Source organism: Pagrus pagrus (genome assembly GCF_965226575.1).
Source record: "Pagrus pagrus genome assembly, chromosome: 5".
In the NCBI taxonomy this organism is placed as follows: domain Eukaryota; kingdom Metazoa; phylum Chordata; class Actinopteri; order Spariformes; family Sparidae; genus Pagrus; species Pagrus pagrus.
In genome coordinates this window covers 14,587,573-14,611,784 of record NC_140189.1, presented here as the reverse complement: position 1 = coordinate 14,611,784, position 24,212 = coordinate 14,587,573, and the positions used below count along the sequence as shown (strand labels likewise).

At 41.6% G+C, this 24,212-nt stretch overlaps 1 protein-coding gene across 1 annotated transcript; it reads right to left on the bottom strand.

Moving 5' to 3' along the window:
* Window positions 1–9,823: 9,823 nt before the first annotated feature.
* Window positions 9,824–23,655, bottom strand: fmr1 (fragile X messenger ribonucleoprotein 1). The gene is made up of 15 exons (XM_084353252.1): window positions 23,224–23,655; window positions 20,227–20,279; window positions 20,047–20,140; window positions 19,355–19,426; window positions 19,026–19,174; window positions 18,265–18,358; window positions 17,977–18,093; window positions 17,589–17,759; window positions 17,421–17,499; window positions 17,170–17,297; window positions 16,855–16,941; window positions 14,861–15,101; window positions 14,254–14,454; window positions 13,693–13,772; window positions 9,824–12,013 (listed from the first exon to the last, which is right to left on the bottom strand). Exons 1-15 carry the CDS (start codon window positions 23,272–23,274, stop codon window positions 11,789–11,791), a joined length of 1,842 nt encoding a protein of 613 aa, XP_084209378.1. The 5' UTR covers window positions 23,275–23,655; the 3' UTR covers window positions 9,824–11,788.
* Between the last annotated feature and the right edge of the window lie 557 nt (window positions 23,656–24,212).

The following is a 24,212-nucleotide window of genomic DNA, read 5'->3' as shown; positions in this document are numbered from 1 at the left end:
AATATAGGATTGGATGTCCAAACAGCTGCTTCTCTGTAGCCTTCTAAACTTTAGCCTCCTGAACAGCAGCGTGTGATCTGTCTTTTCCTTCTTCTGGATCTTTGGACCCCTCTCAAACTGCACCCCTCACCCTCCTCCGTATCTTTCTCCTGCCACTTCACCTTTGTGTGAGATCATCCGAGGTAGCGGCGTGTTAACAACAGTTTAGCAGCCCACCATCCTCGCTCTCTATCATGCACTTGCTGCAACACATGCCCAGCAGCACGTTTTGCTGTTTACGCCTCGCTATGAATAATGATTGACCAGATGGTTGAAACTTCTCACTCAGCATGTGCTGTAGCTGTAACTGTGGTTCCTTTGTGACATCACCGTCCTCTCCTTTTTTTGAAAAGTCCTCCCACGCAGAAGAAGGCTGCATGTTTATACCCGTGATGGGAGAAGACGACAAGTCCAAATGTATCGGAAGTAACATTTGAAGATACACTGCGGGCTCTATGTGTGTCTTTGTTTTGGATGGTGTGTAGCCGTGTGTGTGCGTGTGTGTGTGTGGGTATTTTGGTCTGGTCTGGGGCAACATGCCAGCACTGCTCTGCATCACACAACCACAAGTACAAACAGCAGCCTGAGATGGAGAGAAGAGAAGAGAAGAGAAGAGAAGAGAAGAGAAGAGAAGAGAAGAGAAGAGAAGAGAGTTAACCAGAGTGCATGATGGGAATAAAACACTGCCAGCCATGAGCAATACTGTCTGAAAGTGCTGTTTCATGACCTTGATCAATTCCAGCCATTTCAGCCTCGCACAAATCAAAATTCCAGACATCTCCGGACCTTAAAAACACCACACAGAAATTCAAACAATTTTCAAGGATTTTAAGCACCTGCGGGAACAGTGGTTTTGTGTGTGTGTGTGTGTGTGTGTGTGTGTGTGTGTGTGTGTGTGTGTGTGTGTAAGAAAGGCTGTCCAAAACTAGGTCAGACACTGCGAGACAGAGAATGACTGGAGAGAGAGAGGGAGAGGAAAGGATAGAGGCAGATATGGCAGAATTTAAAAAAAAAAAAAGCAATTGCAGGATGAGCTGATGGAGAGTGAGATGACAGGGGGAGATAGAGCGGCATTAAGATAAAATGTAATTAAGGGCAAACATTCAGAGAGCGACACGCGTGAATTCAATTCCAACTCATTACGCAGTCTTTACCGCGACCAGAGAGGCTGTTTGTTTTTTTGTTTTTGTTTTTTTGTCATCTTTTTCTTCGTTAGTGTCGTTTGCAGGATTGTTAAAGCCACAGCTGTGCTAGTCATTTATATTTCACTGATGACACAGAGAGTTAGAGTTTCACACACAGACACGGAGCCCAGAAGAAATACAAACTGATAAAATAGTCAGGAAGTTCTCAGATTTGAGCTCATTATACTTGCTGTGTATCTTGCAGAAGTTGTGAAGTGCGTGTCATGAATTTTCAATATGTGCCCAGGCTCTCTCTCTCCTCTCCCTCTCTCTCTCTCTCTCTATCTCTGGTACATGAAGCATCAGTGAATCAGCACAGTACCACAGCGCCCCCATGTGGCCCAGAAGAAGTAGTACGCTTTGAAAGAAACTTTCAGCGAGGTCTTATTTTTCATGACACCATTAGGAACATTTCATTCTTAACCTTTACCTTCACCCTGCTCTTTATCTCCAGTCCCACCTGTGTTCTGGTTCTCCTCTGTGCTGTTGGACAGGAGACCAGCAGAGTCATCATTCCAGGGCGAAACACGTAAGACACCTGGGAAGCGTGTCACCGTTCTTTAAATCTTCCTTTTTTTTTGGAGGCATGTAAAAAGAAGTTTTATTACTCAAACATATGTCATCCGATTCTTATTGAATTCAGTCATATTGGCTTACATTGTATCTGGATCCTCCAAATTACTAAGCATAGGTTACACCATGCAGGATACAGTTAAAAAGGATAGATCACTTTAAGTTAAAATAACATTCAAAGGAACAGTTCACCTCCATGCCGAAGGAAAGACGGGGGAAGTTTCGTGGTCCGCAAACTATTTCTGGAGCTTCACAGCAAAACAGCGTTGCAGTATTCTCCAATGCAAGTCTCTGGAAGCTCCGAGATCCCAAATTGATTTCAAAAGATGTTATTAACACCTTGTTTTTAAAGCCAAAACCTGAAGTGGGTGCACAAGCTTGACCCGGTGTCCATGCTGTGAATAAAATCTCGACAAAACAATTTGGGAATTGGGGCATGGGTGTTGGTAGTGTTTATATTTCCGAGAGTTTTGCTTCAGTTTCGTCAGCAGAGCCAGAACAGAACAGTTTGGCCTTGGCTCTTGATTGTCACTGTGCCCAGTAGCTTTGTAATATAGCCTTTTATCCCGATCATCCTTGTGGTCATTTCCCCTAGTGGACCAACTTACCAAGCATGTTGACCCAATTCAAGGCCGTGATGCTTTATCATACAAAGCTGTAATGAATGGAACAGAGGTGTGTCCTTGAATTAATTGTAGAAGGATCCCCGAGGTCCACCTGGCCACCCCAGGTGCTACAAAGTCTCAAGTTACAGTGCGCTTGGCTATAATGGCCATGTTTGAACAAAGATTTCACTTTCATATCTTTTTCTGTTTTTCCGACCTACTATCTGCTCCAACAAATGTGGCGGTCAAGACAACTAGGGCACTGTCACCTGTCAGAGGGTCCAGGTCAAAACATCCTTTATCATTAATACTGGGCCTCCATGGGACTATCTGTCTATATAAAAATCCTAAAACTCATAAAAAGCAGAGATCAGTCGGAGTTCACGGAGGAAGATCGACCTTTATTTATTGAAACTGCTTGCATACAAAATATATTGCACTATAACCAGACATGTCAACCCAAACATCTTAAATGCTAGTAGTATGTACAAAAGGAAACAAAAAATGCCCAAAAGTGCACACAAGGTTTACAGCTTTTTTGACTACCCTGGTTTATTTATCTACAGATTCTCTGCGTGTCTGCACTTTCTGGCCCTCCACTGTTGAACAGTAGAGTCTCGTTAGTATATTTGATGTGATATACATTCTGCAAATAAGTGACTGCTGAGATCTGCGGTGGAATGTCGAGCTACAACAACATCGTTTTTGGCTCATCTTGTCTTGCGTTGGTTCCACATTACTCGTGCTGCAAACCCCATCAGGACTAAATGCTTAGTGAAGGAGGGATGCAAAATGGTCATATGAGACATTTTTCCAGTTAAAAGGATTGAAAGTTTCTGAACTGAACTGGGACTCCACCATTCAAATCCTTGTGCTTTCAGAATTCTCATAATTCTTGTTTAGAGAGCATCTCCTCTGGGATGTCAAGTCAAAATCAAGGTTTGTGGACGAGGCCGGGACAAAACCTCCGTAACCTGATCACATTTGCAAAACAACACAGTGAACAGCGTTCTAGCTTTAAGAGTAAGGATTGGTTAATTCAGTCTGATGCCTCTTTCACATTTGAGGATCCTACGCAGCTGACAAAGAATAAATGCATGGACGCCCGTTTCTGCCAGTCGTAGGAAAAATAAATATGAGCAAAAAGTTTTAATTATGAGAAAAAAGTCATAATTTATGTGATAAAAGTTTGAAATGATACGATAAAAAGTCATAATAATGGAATTGAATAGTCAAATTATGAGTGAAATTAAAATTACGAGATAAAAGGTCACAGTTATGGGATCAAATGCCAAAGTTTTCCGATAAATATGGACATTTTAACTCTTTTCATCGAGCTTAGCTTTTATCTTCTTTAACGACCTTTAACTGGCAGAAATGGGCTACCATATAAAAGTCATTCACACCAAATGCAAATTAAATCACTAGCATTCCCCTTCTGCAACCCATTGGATCATGGGAAAAATACACTCTGTACACCAGAACATTAGAACAGCAAACCTTTCAAGACAATCACCAACAATCAGACGGTCACCCAGTTGAATATCAAGAAAATCAATTTGCTGGAAAACACCCTCAATGTACACTTCATGAGAAAAACAGTCAACGACCCTAAACTATCGACATGAAACTCTTCAATATGTCAACAGCTGCCAAAACGTAGTTTTTGTAAATCAAAATTAATTTCACTCTCAGTTATTTCAACAGTCTGTTTAGAGTGACAATGGCGGAAAGACCCAAAATGTCTGAAGCCACAAATCTCTCATCTAATCCCTCCAAACAGACATCACAAGGTAATAGCATCGTTACATGAAGTGCGTTAAGAGATAAAACAGTCCACTCATCAATTTTAGTATGAAACATTTCATGTGAGTTAACAGTGATTCCCTATTTGAAAAAGCGTTACTCTTTCAAAATCCATCTTTACGGATTATATAGTTTTGGTAGTGCCATTCAATTACACGGAGTACCAGATTACATATGTAATAGTACTGTTCTGATGGACTGGAGACAGAGGAACAAACAGAAGACAGTCCAACAAAGCATCTGAAGAACATCTGCAGAACCTGGATTAACTCAATGCACAATGTTCTTCATGGTGCCATTTGGTATCCCGTGTGCGATCCCTGTTGCTTGTCTTGAACTTTGGTTTGGGATGCCAAATTGTTCACAAACCTACTTCTAGGGAAATGTTTCCCATGCAGCTTTCCATACGACCACAATTACAATGTTTTCCAACGCGACTTTTTTTTTTTGCCATGATCTCGACTGCAGTCAGTAGGATTGGATAATGTCACAACCGGTCAGTTATAGGAGACTCTCAGTAAAATCACTATTGTCGAAATGCCTCCTTAGCACCAATTCTTGAATGACCTCAACCGGTCAGCATGCAACAGTCCTCCCACATCTTTTTTATTTTACACTGTCCATGAAAGTACAAGCCTTGGCCTAGCATTACAGATTGTTAGTAATGCCCCTAAAAGATCATACCAAAGCATGAAAAAGCCATTAAACTGCTTTTGTTGGTTAAATTCCAGCAGTTAAAAAGTCTGACATACACTCTCAACCTGGTGTTTGGAGGCACGATAAAATACACCAACAAGCAGGTTGAAGCACAGCCACAGATGCAAAGAAATTCATTGTCTCTGGTGTGATACAACACAGCTGATGTGAAGGTCGGACCTTCAATGACGTCAATGTGGCTTCTTCTCTTTTTGTCAGTTTAAGGGGAACTGGCTTTTGGGAGACAAGTCTCGCCGCCAGCACCACGCTAGCTTCACCTTAGGAAAAAATGTATACAAGTCAAAAAGAACAGAATATAAAATGTTAAGGAAATCTAAATGAAACACTCATCTTTATCCACCTTTCTGGTGACTAAAAATTAAAGGGAAAATCCACCATAAAACTTTATTCCTTTAGGTAACGTCAGTCTCTGTAGCAGGCTAACCTTTCTCAAAGCTACATGCTAGAAGGTAAATCGACATCTGCTTTCTTTACAAACATGAAAGTGTTGGGAAATTTGGGGAAAATACAGACGGATGACAAAATCAATACCACTCTGATGTTTGTTTGTACTCAAGCTGGGAGACTGTGAGCTTAGCTTAGCATAAAGACTGGAATCCTGGTGGAAACAGTGTGCCTGGCTCTGTCTGAAGTAAATATAATATAAATGTAAAAACAATACATTGCGTTTTTTAGAGGAACTTAAGTGCTGCAGCTTTGCAACGTTTTACAGTTCTATTGGTGTTTGAAATAAACAAAGGAAATTTAAGTTATTTAGCAACAATAAAGGTGCAATATGTAAACATTGGCCACCTGTCAAATTCCTACTCCAAACTAATGGGGGCAGCATATCACCACTTTAACCTTTTATCCTGCTAGCTATCAGGCTCATTTAACAATGCAGCTCATGGTTGTATTACCTGAGGGTCTGGACTGGGACCCCGGAGCACCATAGGATTGTTGGTGTTGTTTTATATCAGAGGGGCTAGCTGTTTAGCATGCAAACTTTGATCATTTTAGTTAATCTTTGGATGTTTTAAACAAAAATGTTTACCTATTGGCATTTAAGAGGTGCTCATAGGTGTATTTTTTTTCCCTTTACTTTGGAGAGATCTATGCTAGCTGTTTCCCGAAGCTTCTCCAGTCTTTACTTAGCTAAGCTAACTGCTTCCTGGCTGTAGCCGTTAGCGCAAGGACATGAGATTGAGACTGATATGTCTTATGTCTTATGTAAAATGTTTTCCTATTTCCCTTACACCTTAACCATTAAAAATAATTTTAGCTTAAAATGACACTGAGGATAACATGCTAAGTTAAAGTCCACTTGCTGGCTTTAACCACATCTCATGATCCTCCTCAACAGGTCTAAGTAAACTTTATCTGCCAACAAAGACTTTGAAATGTGGTTTAAAGTCCTCAAAAGAGCCTGTAAGGGGACTTTCGATTGTTATATTTTTTTTGTCAAATTAGTGTTCCAGTTGTTACAAATGTACGTTGACACTCAACAACCTTAAATCTTTTGAACAACAAAGATTAAACACCCGTTAAAAGTCGCTGCTTTCAGCCATTTAAAACAAATTTAGTATCTAAATGTTCATGGATTGAGTTAAACTAAGCACATGATATATTATTACTCTATTCTTCGTTATGGATGAAAGGTTTCATTGTAAAAGGACTTTCCATCTCAGAATGGAAGTTCAGTCATTATATCAGTCAGAATTCCAGTTTTAGGTGGATTTTCCCCGTCAGATAAAAAAACTTCTTCACCCTCTTACTGTACAGTAACGCTATTTTTGAAGTTCTGCAGCACTATGGACATTTCATTGTTAATAACAGCTGTGTGTGGCTCAACCCTGCTATAGAGGATACTATTTTTTTCACACATCATTAAGTTTATTATCAAGAGCTCTAGCATATAACTGATATTAAACAGCAAAAAAAAAAAAGGAAATATCAGGATAAGTGCACATTTGAAACAATAGTACAAATCTTTTCTCAGACAAATAATGACATCATTATATACAGTATGCCACCCTCCCTTCTTTTTTCCATCATGTTTTTTTTTTCTTTTTTTTTGTACAATACAAAGCAACTCCATACTGTTGATGCTCTATTGACAATATAGAGGTTACTTTCACTGCAGAGAATGCGTACTGGGAACAGTGAAAGCAAAGGTCCTAACCGATTAGTGAGAGAAATTGACACCTATAATACTTCTGAAAAAAGAGAAATTAAATTCTTAAAAAAAAAAAAAAAGAAAGTTTGTTTCATGTTACATAACCGTTTCTTTGTGACATGTTCTAAAGGTTCCCCAAGTGTCGCTGACTCAAAGTTGATGGTTGTCAGAAAACGTAACTCATGGCCGGCTACTCCAGCTGAACTCAGGTCGAGGAGGAATGAGACAAAGTAACACTGACTCAAAAAACTAAACTTATGTAATGTCTTTTTTTTTTTTTTTTTTAAACATGTGTCCGAACTTAGAGAAAGTCTCCATAATCCATAATAAAGATGTACATGCATTGCAAGACTAGGAAGGTACACTGATCTCTGGTAAAAAGATAAGACCTGGCTCAACCTCGGAAATCTGTTCAGTTCCTTTCATCGCTTCAGTTACTTTCGAGGGAAAGTTTCACTGGGTTACACCATTTTGCATCTTAAGAGAACATTTGAAAAAGGGGTACGGCTCTTTGACTTTGGAACCAAAGTAGCTCAAGGTCATGAACAAAAGTAACTGAATCCATTTCACAGATGAATTGAACCAGGTCATCAGCTACAGGCTCATGTTTGTCGACTGTACAATGATACAACACCTTCAGTGTTAAAGAAGGATCAGGTGGTTAAAGCCGGCGGTTTCCTGGTACGCCAACATCGCCCGCACAGTCAACACCAACCCGTCGAGTTTTGAAAGGAAGCTCGAAAATTCTCAGCGTTGACAGTGATGACCCGGGCTGAATCAGCGACGTCACAACAGGAAGTAGCCACCTTTACACACATCTGGTCCGTTATGAGCGTCTCATCATCCCTGATTTACATGTCTAGGTTGTGATACTAGCCACAATTAAAGGCACATGTCACACAAAATATGGTGAGGTTTCTCTGAGCATTCGCAGCTTTCAAGCACAAGAGTTACGTTTTTTCTCCCAAATGATACGTCAAGTATATGATTCAGAAATCTCACAAAGCATCTGTTGAAAATGGAGCGCAGTGGCTGTTTGAAGTAGATCCAACCGACTGTAAAGTTATTTGATGCTACGCTAACTGAAGAAGCTCCTAATGAAGGCAATTTTGAAGGGAACAGATACGATTTTCACAAAAGCGCTTGTTCGCTTTCTTTCCAAGAGTTAGAGTTAGACAATTAGAAGACAGATTTTGGATCGAGCCAGGCTAGTTTCCCATTGTTAGCTAAGCTACTAAGACTACCAGGTGAGTGTTGGTGTTGACACCGCTTGGACCACTGGGTTTTCAGGCCTGGCTAGCTGGTTAGCACGCTAACTTCAGTAGATATCTCTTCAGCACAACATAAGGACATTTAGATTTAGTGTCAACACCGTTATTCCTTCACATTCAGTTGACAATGTTGTTTTTTTTTTTTTGTTTTAAAGTAAAACTCTTACATATTGCACCTTCAACTTCTTAACCCCACAATATTTGCACCAGGCAACACTAAAACTGAAGCTCACAGCTCATTAGCTAGCCCTGATATTGTACAAGATACTAGATTTGTTACAGAATTTCACGTCGATAAGCCTATGAATGCACAGAAAAACCTCGAGAAACCTTTTTTTTTTTGCTTTGCTTTTTTTTGTTTTACAGTGACTTTCTCACATTTCAACAGTTTTATGTTTATTCAAACTAACGCTATTATCAATTTCCCCTCAGTCATAAATCTAAAAATACTGTATACACTAGCCCATCAATGTTACTGCAGTCAGTTTGAGTTTAGGATACAATTTGGGACAACTGAGAATGTACATGATCTTTAAAGGCAGTCATGCCGCCTTAATTAGACTTGAGTTATTTCGATGATGATGCCATGAAGGATATTACCATGCAGAAGCTTTATAAAATCAGAAACTCTCCGAGGTGTCAAACCGAACAGCACCTCCAGATGAGAGCTTCAAGTCAACACATTGTTTTTTTGTCTGATGTTTCTTTGATGTCTGGAAACCTGACATGACTGTCTAGTCCTCTGTTTGTGCGAGTCTGTGTGGTGCGTAGCTCGAGCACGAGGACGATAAGTTTAGAGCAATGTTAAAGAAGACTCAACCTGTTCTGGGATTAAATGAATCACCAGGAACCGTAGAAGTCATCTTGTACCATTGTGCATCCCCAAAAGAATTCAAATAGATGCATATAGGGTCACAGAATCACCCATACAAGAAACGCCCATGTATGACAGAAAAAAAAAACAGATGGGTTTTAACAGAGTATGAAAAGCTTTGATCTATTCAGAGGAGTCAGGTGCATTTTAGAAGAGGCCAGATTCACAGTAATAGAGGAGCATAAATCCAAGGCACAAAGATATGAAGAAAGCCTCATTGTGACAGAAAACTGGCTGCCTGCAGCTTTACGACTGTGGTGAACACTTTGCTCTTAATCCAGAGGAGATTTCACAATGGAGGCTCAGAAACCTGAACGAGAAGATGAAAATCTTATTTCATTAAACCTGACTTTATACTCTGGTTTCATGCAAAGTCCTGCAGTTTAAAAGTAAGGAGACCGATGTGGAATTTAAATCACGTTTTTTTTTATAAAGATTACAATTTGGTGTAACTGAAAGTAAATCTGTTGTCGGTCCCTGTGCTCTGCCCTACAAGTTACAAAATACAGCTAATAGGAAATAACAATAAATAAAGGTTATTACACAAAATGTCTAAGTAAGAGATGTGGCCCCAGAATAACTTGGAAAACAAGGAATAATAAAACTTACACCAAAATTTATTGTCAAAGTATAACTCAGTGAAACGCCGTTTCCCCTACAATAATACTTCAGACAGGTTTTTCTAAAGGTTAAGTACAAAGGTTTTCATAAATTAAAGAAAAGCTCATGGAGTTCTACATTCAAGATGTTCCCACCTTAATCCTGCAAACGTTACTGAACTAATTGAGCTGGCTCGCAATATTCCACTGTGGAAGTAGAGAAGGCTCCCTCAGCGTGGTACAGGATCTAAAGTTTTCACCAAGATAACTTCACGTGTCTGTCTGGAAGATTTCATTCATGACTGTTGTAAAGGCTTTAGTCATGAGACACGGTTTATTTCTTAATGACTGAATGAATACACAGGTTTAACCTCTGAATACTGAATTTATAATCGAGCATTTTGATTCACTGTAGTTGCTGTTAGTGTCCAGTTTTCTGTGTGCTCCCTTTAAGTCAGGGCCAATCCGCACCACAGATTTAAGGGTTTAAGGAGTGTTTTTGATGTCCATCACAGACTTTCACTTTATAATCTTCACAGACAGCTGTTCACGCACTGTTATTAATGGTATTTGTAATGACCGATGAAGGCCCCCAGTTTCACTGTGGACATAGTGCAGGGAAATAAAAATCAGTGAATCAGTAAAAAAAAACAACTAAACAGCAATAGCTGAAGGGAGGTCGAAGTCAGCGTGGGTTGAACGCACTAATCGCTTCAGTAGCGTACGTCACATGACATGAAATTCATTTTAAAAAAGAACAGCAGTGCAAAACATTTTGTAGCCTGGTGAAGACTCTTAAGAGTTAATATCTTTGCTTCTTTAAAAGCTTTTAAAACTGTTTATTTGCATCAGAGTGCCTCAGATTTATGTTTCCCCAGTGGTACGGCTAATACGTGGTTGAATTCGTGCTTGGTCTGACAGTCGAACAGACTGAAGGAATTAATGTTGTGATGGCAACAAGAAGCAAAACACAGATGGGTTCAATAAAGTGAGATTGGTATTCGTTAGCAATTTCATTGCCCGTGCATCCCTGCTGGCATTTCATCCTCAAAACATGGACACTTTGAACTTCACTTTGCTGATCCCAAAGGCAAGTGTGATTGCAGTTTGCAAACATTTTTTTTCTAATCTGATAATTCTATGTCCCATATGTAGAAGTTATTTGGGTGACACCCAAAACACATCTACAACATCTGAAAGATGTTTGTATTATGGAATTATGTCACTGTAGTTCTTAATACTCTCTAAAAATGCACCTGTAAGATGCTTCATGACTTCTCTTCTCACTGTAGTTATATTGTAAATGCAATGCTGTGTTCAGGCTGACTCCCAAGTGTTGGATTCTGGAGCTTCAGGCGATCAAAAATAAAATCCGCACCCCGTGGAAACACTGAGGCCAGTGCTGTCAGATCATCTCGACATTCAACATCTGCAGTAACACGTTTCTTCTGAGGTACCTGTAATTATTTCCTTAATTTGTTTCACTCTTTGTCTTCCCGATGTGAGCCAGTCCAAACAGGGCAGAGGAGAAAAAAAACCATCCAATTCAGGTGATTTAAAAAACAAGTAAACAATTCTTTGCCTTTGCTGGGCAGGGGAGCATGTTTGGGGTTAATGCCTCTGTGAGAGATGAGCTTTAGTCAAATCACATCTCTTCTTTTCCTTCAGTCCAAAAAGTGCCGTTTCTTTACGTGTCACTCCAGAGAAGAACAGAGCAGTGGAGAACTAAGCAGACCAGTACACTCACAGACCTCGACAGAGCAGACCAGCAGAAACCAGATCACCTCTGGCCAAGACTTCACTACAGTAAACTCTTCCATGCTGATGAAATATGTGTATTCATGTGTTTGACAAAGACAGAGAAAGAAAAAAAAGCGAGAGAGAGACACTACGATGGTTTATGACAAGTTGCCTGGGTGTGTGTTTCTGTGTGTGTCTAGATGAGAAGGTCCTCCAGTGGGTTATCTACGACACTCCGTTCACCAGCGGAGGAGGAGCGTCCTGTTTGTCCTTCTTCATCCCTCGGTCTCTGATGGGTCTCTGATGATGATGGCGAGACGGACCCTCCCCGCTGGAACCGGCACCACCCTGGGATGAGGAAAGCCCTCCTCCTCCTCCTCCTCCTCCTCCTCCTCCTCTTCCCCCTGAGGAGTGCTGCACGCTACGTTCATTGTTACCGTCCACACGGATCTGTGGGGGAAAGGAAACAAGTACAGTCTGACACAAGTCTTGTTCGAGGAAGTCTCCCTCTGAAATCTCTGTTGTTGCCTCATCTAGATTGTCAAAGTCAGCTAAATATTCAGCCATGACTTTAGAAAGAAATTATTGCTGCCAGTTCCTCCAGGTCAACTCCAAACTCCTCTCTCCAACTCAGGACTCGTGTTTCCACGACGTCTTCCTGCAAGAAGTCACCTCTCGCGAGAGACTTCTCCTTCAGCGAGACTTGACCTTGACCTTCGTGTTTCTTGTTTCAAAAATCGTATTATTTAACGAAAAGGTCTCTCGGTGTACGAACAGTTTCTATAATGCTGTCAGACACTTGGAACAACAACCTCTGTCAGTGACAAAAACAAGCACTTTCAGTGGACGTAACTTTGACAGACGGAGCTGCCAGCTGAGGCGATCTACTGGACTGATTCTCAAACCTTCTGTAAGTGTGAATCACCTGCACACCAAAACATGTAAATACAGGGCCCGGGTCAAAGAATACAAGAATAAGGGGGCCCATAGGTTAAACAGTCCATCAAAATACATCCCAGTATCAACTTGTGTGTGTCCACATAGCATTGTTCCTAATGAGGAGTGAGTGTCTGCGGCACAGCATCTTTATCTGAACGCTCCGACCTCGTCAAGTTGAAAATCTCTCAACTTTTCAGAAAGGCACTCGTGACGTTATCATTGCTCATTCTTTTTCACGGCCTCGGCAATAATACTGACCGTATTTTTGTCTTCTATGGATCATGTCGTGCCTCACATCCTACTTGCTCTGAAGTTACAGATGTCTTATAAAAGAGAAATGGATGGTAAACCGCAAAGGGGAAGTGTCATAGAGCGGCGGTTGTCAAGATATTGTTGTCATAGAGACAATATGCATGTGCAGCGTTTTTTCTCTCAGCGCTTCATCTCAGCATGCACAGCCAGCACTTTTCTGCCCAAAACACTATGTGGACACAGGCCCTTACCCTTTAAGTATTATAATTTGAAATACAAATTATAATACAAAATAATGAGAATCATTTAGCCTGGGAAAGTCCATCACAGCTGTAGCGGCACAGATCCAATACGCTGTTGATGCAGGAGAACATGACTGTGTTCAGATCAAAGCTTTAGTCCACTCTGATCACACATGCTCAACACTGGAGATGCTGCACGAGCCCGGTTTGATTCATTACTGTAGATATATTTAGTTGTTGCAGAGACAGCATGTGCTGTCCTCGATAACTGGCACAAAGCGGCGATAAAAATGATCTCGTTTTAGTCTAAATTGTATCTTTTAATAAGCTCAGTGTCATCAGATCATCTCTCTGCCATCAGCTCTGGATGGATCCTGAATATCGCTAGAGAAGGAAGTCATTTTGTAGGTTAACAAGGTTGATAACATGGGTTCATCCTAGGTCTAAAAGTTGGACCAATTATGTGTCACAGATAGATATTTGGTCAGTTTTTGGCCTGTTTGGACTGATTTTCTGCACTGAGACACTCGATCATGTCCAGATCAGAGGAAAGACATCTGTGGGTTATTAAATCATTTTCTTGTTCTCTAATAATTACATTTGAAAACAGGTGGCTCTGTGTAGTTGGTGAGGAGTGTTTCCTTGGTACTGTTAAGATTTAAACACAGCAGAGAACTGTGTGTGCGTTTGTGTTACCTGTAGAGTGTCTTCCTGCGCTCTCGTCTTGGGGTCTCTGATATGACGAGGTCTCGGCTCGCTCCACTGCATGTCGTCACCTAAACCACGACAGACAAACCTTGAATCTCAACTCAAAGGCATCATCCTCCTTCACCTAACCTCAGGGGATGTTGGAAACAAAACCTGTTCTAGGAATCCAGAACCACTGACTCAATGTTTTCCAGGAACCTTCATAAACCTCTGCAGTCTAAGGCAGGCAGGTAGCAGCTTGAAAACAGGGTTAAATCTATTTGTTATAATCACATTTATGTCTGGAGAATTTCCTTTTCTCAGAATAAATGTGGATCTCCTTGAAAAGCAAACACTCGAGAATGTTTTAGTGAGGAGAGTCAGCAGGGAACTCATTATTTGATTCATTCTCATTCTTCTTACTTTTTTCAATTCACTACACACATTTCTTCCACTTTCTCATTTTCTTAATAACTTCAATAAAAGATCGTCTCCATTCGTTATCTTTAAAAATAGCAAGAAAGTTTATCAAGCTTTGAATGTAAATATTTGACTCTTCTCTCTGCCTACCTTTATACCCTCCCCCTCCTCTTCCTCTCCCCCCTCGTCCCCGCGGCCCTCCCCCGCCTGCCCTCTTCCTCCCGTCTGTCCGTCTGGGAAGGGTCCCGCCTCCCGTCATCAGCTCCTCGGTGGGGGCCAGCGACCAATCGCTGAGCTCGTCTCTGTGGTCTGACTCCGTCTCCGAAGCGTTGGATGCCTCCGAGTTGGTGCCTGAGGGACGAGGGACACGAGTCAAACATCATTTAAACTGTTTTGTTTTTTAAGACAATCATCACAGAGGGAAGAGACTCTGCAGTCAGTACTTAAAGCCTTGTGCTGACTGATTTTTTCATTTACCTTCCGTTGAAATGTCAGAAATCCAAACACTTATTTAACCTTGAAATGGGGCCACTGGGCACAAAAGGTTAAGTAATTACAGCTCATCAAATATGGCTGAAAATAACCTCAATCTCAGCCAGAGAGTCAGCTCCTTTGCTTCGTCATTGTGCCATTCACGTCCAACCTAATGAGAGCACTTGTGCTGAGCTTGAGATGACTAATTTATATTAAAGCTTCAGATAATTGAGTTTATTAATTTAGAAGAAAGAAGATGTGAATTGATTTAAATTTCATATACCTGAGGCGAAAGCGGCGCCTCCTCCTCTTCGCCCTCTGCCACCTCTTCCTCCCCCTGCATAGGGCTTCCCTCCTCCGCCTCCTCCCGCTCCTCTCCCCATGCCGAGCCCCATGCCGTTATCGAACACGTAGGTTTTGTCTTTAAGGTTCCGGGGCCCCGTCCCTCCTCCTCCACCTCCGCCTCCTATCTGTCTCAGCTGCTCGTCGATCTGCAGGCGCTCCAGACGAAGCTGATCCACCTCCTGTGGACATGAAGAATTAAAAAAAACATGGAAATTAGTATGTTTACATGCACACTAGAGGACTGGTTTTATACTGGTTTTACATATTGTCTGCCTACGATATAGCAGTTAGAATTACCATGACCTGGACGACTGAGAAGACCTTATCAACATTCACCAACTGATATAAATTCCCTGACTAACTTGATGATGGGCCAAATTGTGTTGTCGGGTTGGTGCGCTCTCTGTAAACCAGCCAAAGACTATTTATGAGGTAAAGAAGCATCACTCTGTTCAACCACAGTACAATGGTACAGAGTGAGGGGTCAACATCTGGTATCTTGTGCTGCAATGTACTGTGTATATCTAGTGTTAATATCCATACTGAGTGTCTTTAGCATGAAAATGTCTTTCAAGATGAATTAAGTTCCATCTCATCTAATTCTCCAGTTGTAGCTACAGGTTGTAAACGACATCGAGGCTCAACTCCTCAACTGCTCTTAGACAGATTTCAGCTGGATCTTTTGAGCTCTGTTATTTATACGCTTTTAACCTTCAAAAAGTTGAACACGAGGCAGAAATAGATTCAAAAACAGGTTTTTAAGGGTTCATATTAAATAAGCAAATTCAATACTGGATGCAGGATAACTGGATAACAATAACCTCAGCACTAGCACTGTATTTCCAAAATGACATCAGTGCACTGAAACACTAAATTTAACTGGGAATTTAATCATTAGGCGTCTTTTTCAACATTATAACCTCTAAAATAACACAACATATATGCCGATTCAGTATAGCAGTGATGGTTCAATATTGGCCCACTGAGATACTGGAAAGGAATGCGTTAATGAAGCACATTACATCCCTGTGCTTTGTTAGATCATATAATTATACCTGTCAGTAGATCAAAGAACAGCTGAAGCTCCACTCTGAGAAGTTATTACAACATCCTGTTAAACCTGACACACCAGCTCTCTGAAATTCTTCTGCGAGCGAAGTCTAAGTTCAACACAATACTCAGGACATGTTTACATAGCACACACAGAAACCTGGCTATTTAGCTCCCTGCATGCAAGATTATTACTGACCTACATTACCGTGGTTTATCTGAATCAGTGCAGAGCTGTGCTCTGTCAGGTCTGTACAGAGTTAGATCAGTGACTGAGGATGAGCCCACTTCGGTTTGTGGCTTCCTCAACAATGCTGTTTTCATCACTATGCCAGATTTGGTTTCTCTATGTGATTACCAGTAAACGAAAGAGGAAATGGTAAAAACAAAAACGTATCCTCCGTATTACTGGTTATGACTGAATTATCATAATGTTAGTTTTGCTATCTAATTACAGATAATTAGGGCGGAGGAGGCACTTTTGATGTTTGGATGAGAAAATTACATGCTAATGCTACATTACCTCCTCTTCCTCTTCCAGTATTAATACTACGCTAAGCTAACTGTCTCATGGCACAACTCTGACATGGTGACAACTCTCTGCAAGAAAGCTAATGACTGTAGTCCTTTGCCTCAGAGTTATTCACATTCCTTCAGAAATACTGTAATGCTTTTGTGGAAAAACGTTTTATGTAACATGCAAGTTATTCAGTATTTCTGCATACATTTTAGTGTGACTACTGACAAAAGCTCTAAAAACATCTGCAGCAAGCATTGCCTTTTGATCACATACATACACTATCTCATGTTAAAGCAAAGGGGTCAGTCTAGAATTTAAAAGGGTTGATGCAGGTTGTTGTTATTCATGGTGATGATACGCACCTTAAGGTAGTTGAGGTGATAGTCCAGCAGTACTGTAGCATTGGAGATGCTCTCCTTGGTCCCCACAAATACAAATGGCACCATTCCCTATGAGAGAGGGACAGACAGAGAAAGAAAGATTAATTTTCTTGTCTTGCAGCTGTTCTGTTCTGAAACGATGCATGCTCGCAGTAGTGGAGATACATTCATTACTGGAATCAGAGGTCAGAGATTCGGGGGTTTGACAGCTGAGCCTGTTTCAGTGAGCTGGTTGAATAAAACATTTTGGTTGCTGGTTGGGTTGTCAGTTTGACGGAGGTGTTTTTTCCTACTGACCTCGTCTGCTGCTGCCGCCGCTGCTGCTGAGGGCTTCTTGTCATTCTCAGGCTCAATACGAACGCGCACCACCCCGGACTTGTCGACCACTTCCTGGATTAGTTTGCCGTTTTTGCCAATCACCTTTCCTATAAGAGCAAAAGAAAACAATCACCAGTCACAGTCTGAAGTTTAATAGCGTGGCTAATTCCTGAATAAATTCAAGTTACCGCGTGAAGAATGTCAGTGTCTCAGTCGAGTGATTTTCTCACCTACTAAGTTCCTGGGAACTTTGATGACGTCTTCAGAGAATTCCAGGAAACTCCTGGCCACGCGTACAGCATCCTGGTCCTGAGACAACCAGCAAAAAACACAGTGTAACTTCTGTCACTTCACCTCACTCAGGTCTAACTTCAACATAGAAATAAGAGCCACCCTACCTCTCCATATATGTGGAAGGTGCACGTCTCCTCGTCCAGGTCTATGTTAGTGACTCCGGGGACTTTACGTGCTTGCTGGATGTTGGCGCCGTGAGTCCCGATGGCCAGACCCATGAGGTCATCCCGAACCGCAAACTGTTCATGAAACCGCGACGCCAGCTGCCTGGAACTCTGCAGGAACACAACAAAGAGGAACAAAAACAAAATACATGAGCAAAAACATCATCACTGGCACAACAGAGGAGGAAGCAAGTGATTCCTGATGGGCAATCCTTTAATAAGGCTATAATCGCTTTTTACTGCGCAATGATCACATTATACACACGCATACAAGAATGTCAGTTGTCCGTAAATCCCATTGTGCGTGCGTGTGTGTATTTATATCTACCTCCAGTTGTCTGCTGGCCTCTTCGTTCCTCTGCATGAGAGACAGTTTGGTGCGGAGGCTCCTGAAGTGCATGTCACTCATCATGTTGGCTCTCTTTGTTGTGACCTCGTTCACCGACTGAGAACAAACAGAGCGTCATTAACACAAAGAATCTGACTTTGTGATGTGTTGTTATCTACAAAATGATGCGATACTGATACTGTGTGTGCTGGTTCACGTCTATAAGACATTATTTAAACAATGGCCTATTTGTTAAATAAAAAAAATTAAAAAAAAGGTTTAACGAACCAAAATGACGAGCTGCTTTTTCTCCGAGTCGTAGGTGACACTGAACGCTCCCACTGCCTTCTTGAAGTCTTTGTGTGCCGACTCCTTGGAGCACCTGTCAACACAGTTACACAAATAATTCAGGTCTTATTCATTAATGCCCCCCAGATAACTCATGTACGCACAAACCTTCGACTCATCGCAGATTTGTATGAATCTAATCGAGCGTTATTCAGTCGTGTGCATGATTATCGAAGCCTTACAAGACTTCTATTCTTACTTTTACAGTTTTACATGATAATAAACACCTTGAAGAATGTGGCTCACGCCTTCTTATATTGCTGCTGCATATTTGAGTGTTGCATTATACCACTGCTGTTCTACTGGCATTGTGCCGCTTATTAACACCCTGACGCAGCGTTCCTCTGACAGAGGCAGCGTCACATCAGCAGGTGATGTTTTAAAGTTGTGACAAGGTACTGATCTGTGAGGGCGACCGTCATCTGGGCCGAAGGCATTTGTTGAATCCGAGCTTGCAAGCTGGCCAGGGCTAAAAAAATATCAGCCATTGAATGCCATCACGGCCCAGCGTGTGCTCTCAAACTGAAACGCTCTTAAAATAGAAACTTTGAACTTTTCTGCTGCTTTTTGTTTTTTTACTTTCTGTTTCTTGTGTTAGTATTTTAGTATTATATGACTCCAGTTTCTCAGCACTGTCCTGTAGTAATGTATCAAACCCATAACGTACCCTGATGTGTTTAGTGTGTGCGCGTCAAACTCACATCTGCCGTAGATCCTCAGGTACGTCCAGTCTGATCTTGATGAAGGTGGTTTTGGTGGCTGGCTTATTCGGGTTGACCGGCCGTAGTCGCTCCAGCGTCACTATCTCATTTAATGTAGCGTCGCATGCAGCGTACTCTATTACGTAAAACTAGAGACACAGAGAGACCAGGAGAACGTCATTCTGAAACGATTCAAACTTACTAATGTGATTAACGATGTTTTCACAAAGCTACTTGCTGCAGTTTTGATGGGACTGATGTGTTGATACCCGGCCCTACATTGTACATCCTGTAACCCAGACTTAGACAGACTGTGGTCTGAGTCTTACCTCTCCTTTGACCATGCGAACTTTGGCCAGCCACCACCCACATGGCTCCTTGTCGTTAGCCCTGGAATACACCTGGAAACACAAACATACACACACAACAAAGTCAATTTTCACAAAGTTTTCCACTAATCACCCAAACCTGACAAACGGCATCTGGCACAGAGAATGCAAACGTACAAGCTGAATGTGTTGATAAACATGTGTGGGCTCATTTCTTCTTCTATCCTTTTAAAAGGGAGCTTTTTTAGTGCTGAAGACATCTGAGGCAGCAGAAAGTTGCCACATAAACATATTAGAATAAATGTAAATGCATAAAAATCAGGGAAAAATAAATGAAACAAAGAAAGAAAATGTTTCTAGTTTACATCTTTATCACCACAGCTTTTTTCCCTCCCATTTCTTCTCGTCACTTCCTACTAGTGGATGCTCAGCTCCTGATAACAGCTCCATGTTTACTTAAATCGAAAGTTAACAATATAATCTGTCACATGAGGCGGCAACAGCTACGTTTTTATACGTGGGAACATATAATTCATGTGTCCAATTCCAGGAATTATTGTGTGAAAATCAATAAAAGTGAATAACAATGAGCCTTAAGAGTCCCTTTGTTCCACACAACTGAACTTTTTCCAACAACTTTTCTTCCCTTGCACAACTTTCTGCTTTCTGAACAAGTATTGAATGAGTCCCACCTCGACCTCATCACTCTCATTGATCTCCTTGCAGAACCCTGTTGGAGGAGGGAAACGCACATCCTGGAAGGGGATCTGACGCTCCGGCTGCCAACTGGGACACATTTACAAAAATAAGTGTTGATGCGACGATTAAAAACAAGGTAACATTTTAGGGTTTGTTACGTCCTCTGTACTCACTTGTTTTCAAACGCCACAGTGACCGATCCTTCGTGAACATCCTTCACAAAGGCCTGCAAGAACCACAGAGGTAATAAAACAAAGTTAGAGGAACCAGGGTTTGACATGTGTCTATAAATAGTCAAAACAGCTTTGTACTGGCATCAAGCATGTGAAAGATCCTGCGAACCAAAGCCTAACCCAAGCCCAAGCTGTTAGCAACAGCCCAAATGGATTCCTTTTATTTTGGTGGCTCTGGCTTTGGCCTTGAGTCAGGTTTGGCTCCGTCTCTCTCTGGTTGTACACAGTCTGCGTCCATGTGTGTCAAATACTGCAAGTAGGACATGCAATGCCTTGAAGGAAAAGGGAGCGATACAGAGCCAAGTCTAAGAGTAGCATTAGCCTGGTAAGCTAACAGTCAGTAATGGATAAATATGAAATAAAAATTTGGGGAAAGCTTTTCTGTTGCAGAACTCCAGACAGGTGTTGACTACCTGAACTGTCGGGTTACGGAGAAGTGGTTCTGAGTTTACAAGCCATGTCCGTCTGGCTTCTTTTGAGAAAAGGAGGTATTTTATTTTGATATCATAAGTTAAACCAGTAAAGGCAGGTGAGGTAGATGGTTGAGTGTGTAGTTAGGCGCAAAATGTGTGGAAAACTGAATTTAAGTGCTCCTTTCAATAGAAATCGTGATACTTTTCATTAAAAATCTGTAAAAAAGAAAAAAAAGAAACAAACAAACCGTAAAGTAAGAGCCTCATTCATGATGTCATGAGTCTTCTGCCATTAGTTGCTCTAGTTAGTTAGTTAATCGTCATCTCCCTATCGTCGTCCAAAGTATTTACCCACATCCAACTTGTTTTTGTGGGGGAAACAATGTGCAAGCCTTCAACCTTCAACCATTGTGACAGGCTTAGGCAATACAAGCTCTTCAAGTCATTCACGTTTATGTGAGTGTCTTTTAAAAACCTGATGTCTTCCCATCCCTCATGTGACTGTGATCTTTTTCCTGTGAAATAAATGACTCATTCATCACTAAGAGATCATATAAAGGGACAGTCACATAAAATTCAAATGAAAAGTAATGATCCTAACGACTGCTGTCTGATTCAAATCTTAACAGCAGCAACAAAAACATCTGATGAAGCTGCTCTAACCTCCAGCCCACTTGGCTCCATCACACCCTGCACATGAGCACTGCCAAATGTACCACCTCTAGGATTAGCATCCTGGACTGAGGCGTCAAAGTCCACTTTCTCACCAAGTGAATTACTGTACAAGAGAGTGAGAGACGCCTCTATGGATCAAACAGCAAGTGTACAAGGTGGGAAACTAAATGACTTGTGTCAGTGGTCCCAGTAAAAGCACTGATCAACTCTCATCAGACGACAGATAATCAGTCTACGCTGTTTATTACAACATGCACCACAGTCCGAACACTTATCAAGCTCGTGATGATGACAATTTATAAAAGTAGTGTTCACACTGTAATGCCCAAATTCCCATTTTGCATGTAGGAAGTGATATGTTCAGTCAGTGCCACACCCAGGACAAAAGTACATCCACCGCTGGTGTGGTCGCCCTGAACTCGTCTAAAGGCCAAAGAACATCTGAACCAATTCACTTTTTATTTTTCACACAGCTTTATATTCATGTTCAACTCAGGAATTTGCTTTAGTTCACTGCTTGATTTCTTTATACAGTCCACAGCATGAGAGTGCGTGTTGAACATGGCTACAATGGAGGCAGAGCAGGTGTGCGGGCCAGTTTGCAGAATGACTCATTCATTCATTCATTCATTCCTCGCATTAGTTTGGCAGCAACAAAACTCCTACTTATAGAAACTTTTAAGCGGTCACAATTCAATCTGCTCACCTGAAGTGTCTCTACTGTGGACTGTGGATATGAGCCGGTGCCACTGTATTTATTTCACTCTGTTAGTGTCACATATTCAGTGTTTAGTTTAGTTTATTAAGATCCCCATTAGCTTTTGCGAGGCAGCAGCTATTCTTCCTGGGGATATCACAGGTGACTTCTCCTCTCTGATCAGAACATAAATCTTCAGCCATCAGTGATCATTTGAATTATTCCTCCCTCCTTCTGTCTTTCCTGCTCTGCTTGTTTCTCCCGTTTCCTCCTTCAATCCTTCTAAAAACAGGTCAGTACGTCAAAACTTGAAACACGAGCGCTCCAACAGTGAAACTTTGGTAGACTGAGCGCTCTCACTGTGGACTCATCAGGATATCCTGATCCAAAGAGTTGATTACTTGCAATTAATTAACATTCAAACGCAGCACTTTAACTTGTACCTGTCCTTTTTCTCACATCGGTGCTGCTTATGTTACCAAGATAAGAAAGACTACCTCTCCCACAGCTGATGAACATCTAACACAGGATCAACACCTGCATATTAACACCAGGCCAAGGATCAATGGACAAGACCCTCAGACCCTCCTTCTGAAACACAAGCTCCTAACAAACCCCTCACAGTACTGCTCCTCCAAACGTTACTTGTTGACTCTTTTCTTCAGAGTAACCCCACAGATGTCTGCTGCCATGATTAACAATGCTACCTGTCCACTCGGGGAAGCCAAACAACACCCAGACCCCTCGTCCTAAATGAAGTTAGTCCATTCACGTCTGGATTTTGACACCTGTGCCTCTGCTACCGACCCCTGCCCATCACTCTCTGGACAACATTAGAGCACAAGCACGTCAACATTACCAACACCGCCAGCTGAACAAGTGCATTGTTTTAGCACCGTCACTTACACCAGTAACTAACACATTTAGCTAGCAGCACTGATGTTGTAGCAGCAGCTTAGCGTCACCTTTGTTTACAGATTTCCTGCCTCCATGTCCCGGTGGAGGCTGGACAGAAGCACTGAGGCCCGGAGATACGAGTAGGTATCTCTGGCTAATGTCAGTTAGGAGAGACAATTCCAGGTCAGTAGGGCTAACGTCCATGCATGTCGTGGTCACCGAGACGACAAAGCTCAATAAAAGCCTTTAACTTACCTTATAAAAGGCGCCACTTGTCCCCCTCACTTCCACGACTAGTTCATCCATGACGCAAATTACTACAGCTCGCTAGCTAGCTAACTACCGTTAGCGATGTGAGTAGCTAGCTAGCTAGCTGGCTAGCCTGACGCTAGCCAAGGCAGAGCTTGCTATCGCTGGCTTCGCCTGCTAGCCAAAGTAGCCTGTCAGACGGCTGCGAGAAGAGGCCGCGGTAACTGTGTGTGACCGTAGTGTTGCTCCCCGCTTTGCACCGTCTATGAATCTGGCGTTTGTTTCTTGCAGATCTGCAATTCCGGATGTATGATAAATCAAAGGCGAGTGATGTAGCAGGCTAGGTTAGCTTGTACTAGCTAGTTATGTTAATGATGTGTGATTAGTGGTGGAGCAGCTACTGCTGGTTGCATCTCTCCATGTGACGTCCCCGCTTTTCTTCCTCTGCTGAAATCCGAGGCTGGTTCCAGTCATCTGAGCCTATTGCTGCTCTCCACAGGTAATACACAGGAATGTCTTCTTCACATATCAGGGCGCTTCATCTGAATAAAAATGACCGTTGTCTTCATCCTGAAATGGACCGCACACTGTTTCCCAACAGAAATGAAAACCTTTAATATTATTCTGGCACTACAGCCCAGCCATTAGCATCTTTATCTTAAAGTTATCTGCCCATATCTAACATACTTCCACACAAATAAATGCAAGAAATTCAGCTTATTAGGTAAATATTTTTATTTTTATTTTTTTCACTGATAATTGCCTTAACTTCACCTCCTGCCACTGTGGAATAAAAACATGGTACCAAGGGCCCCAAAGGTGTTTCAGAATCCAGGACAGCCACCATTTTGTGTCCTAAAGGCAATTACTCTCACCTGCCTCAGGTTTATGTACCTGTATGAGTTATCAATAAGGGCCACTGGAGCTTTTCTTTTGTGTAGGACTCTTGTTCAAATAAAAAAATAAATAAATAAAACAACAACTTTTGATTTAAT

Coding starts and splice junctions, on each gene's coding strand:
- fmr1 (XM_084353252.1), bottom strand. CDS start 23,274: ATGGATGAACTAGTCGTGGAAGTGAGGGGGACAAGTGGCGCCTTTTAT. Junction 17,500..17,588: donor CCTTCCACATATATGGAGAG/GTAGGGTGGCTC, acceptor TGGTTGTCTCAG/GACCAGGATGCTGTACGCGT. Junction 12,014..13,692: donor CGCAGGAAGACACTCTACAG/GTAACACAAACG, acceptor TTTCCCCCACAG/ATCCGTGTGGACGGTAACAA.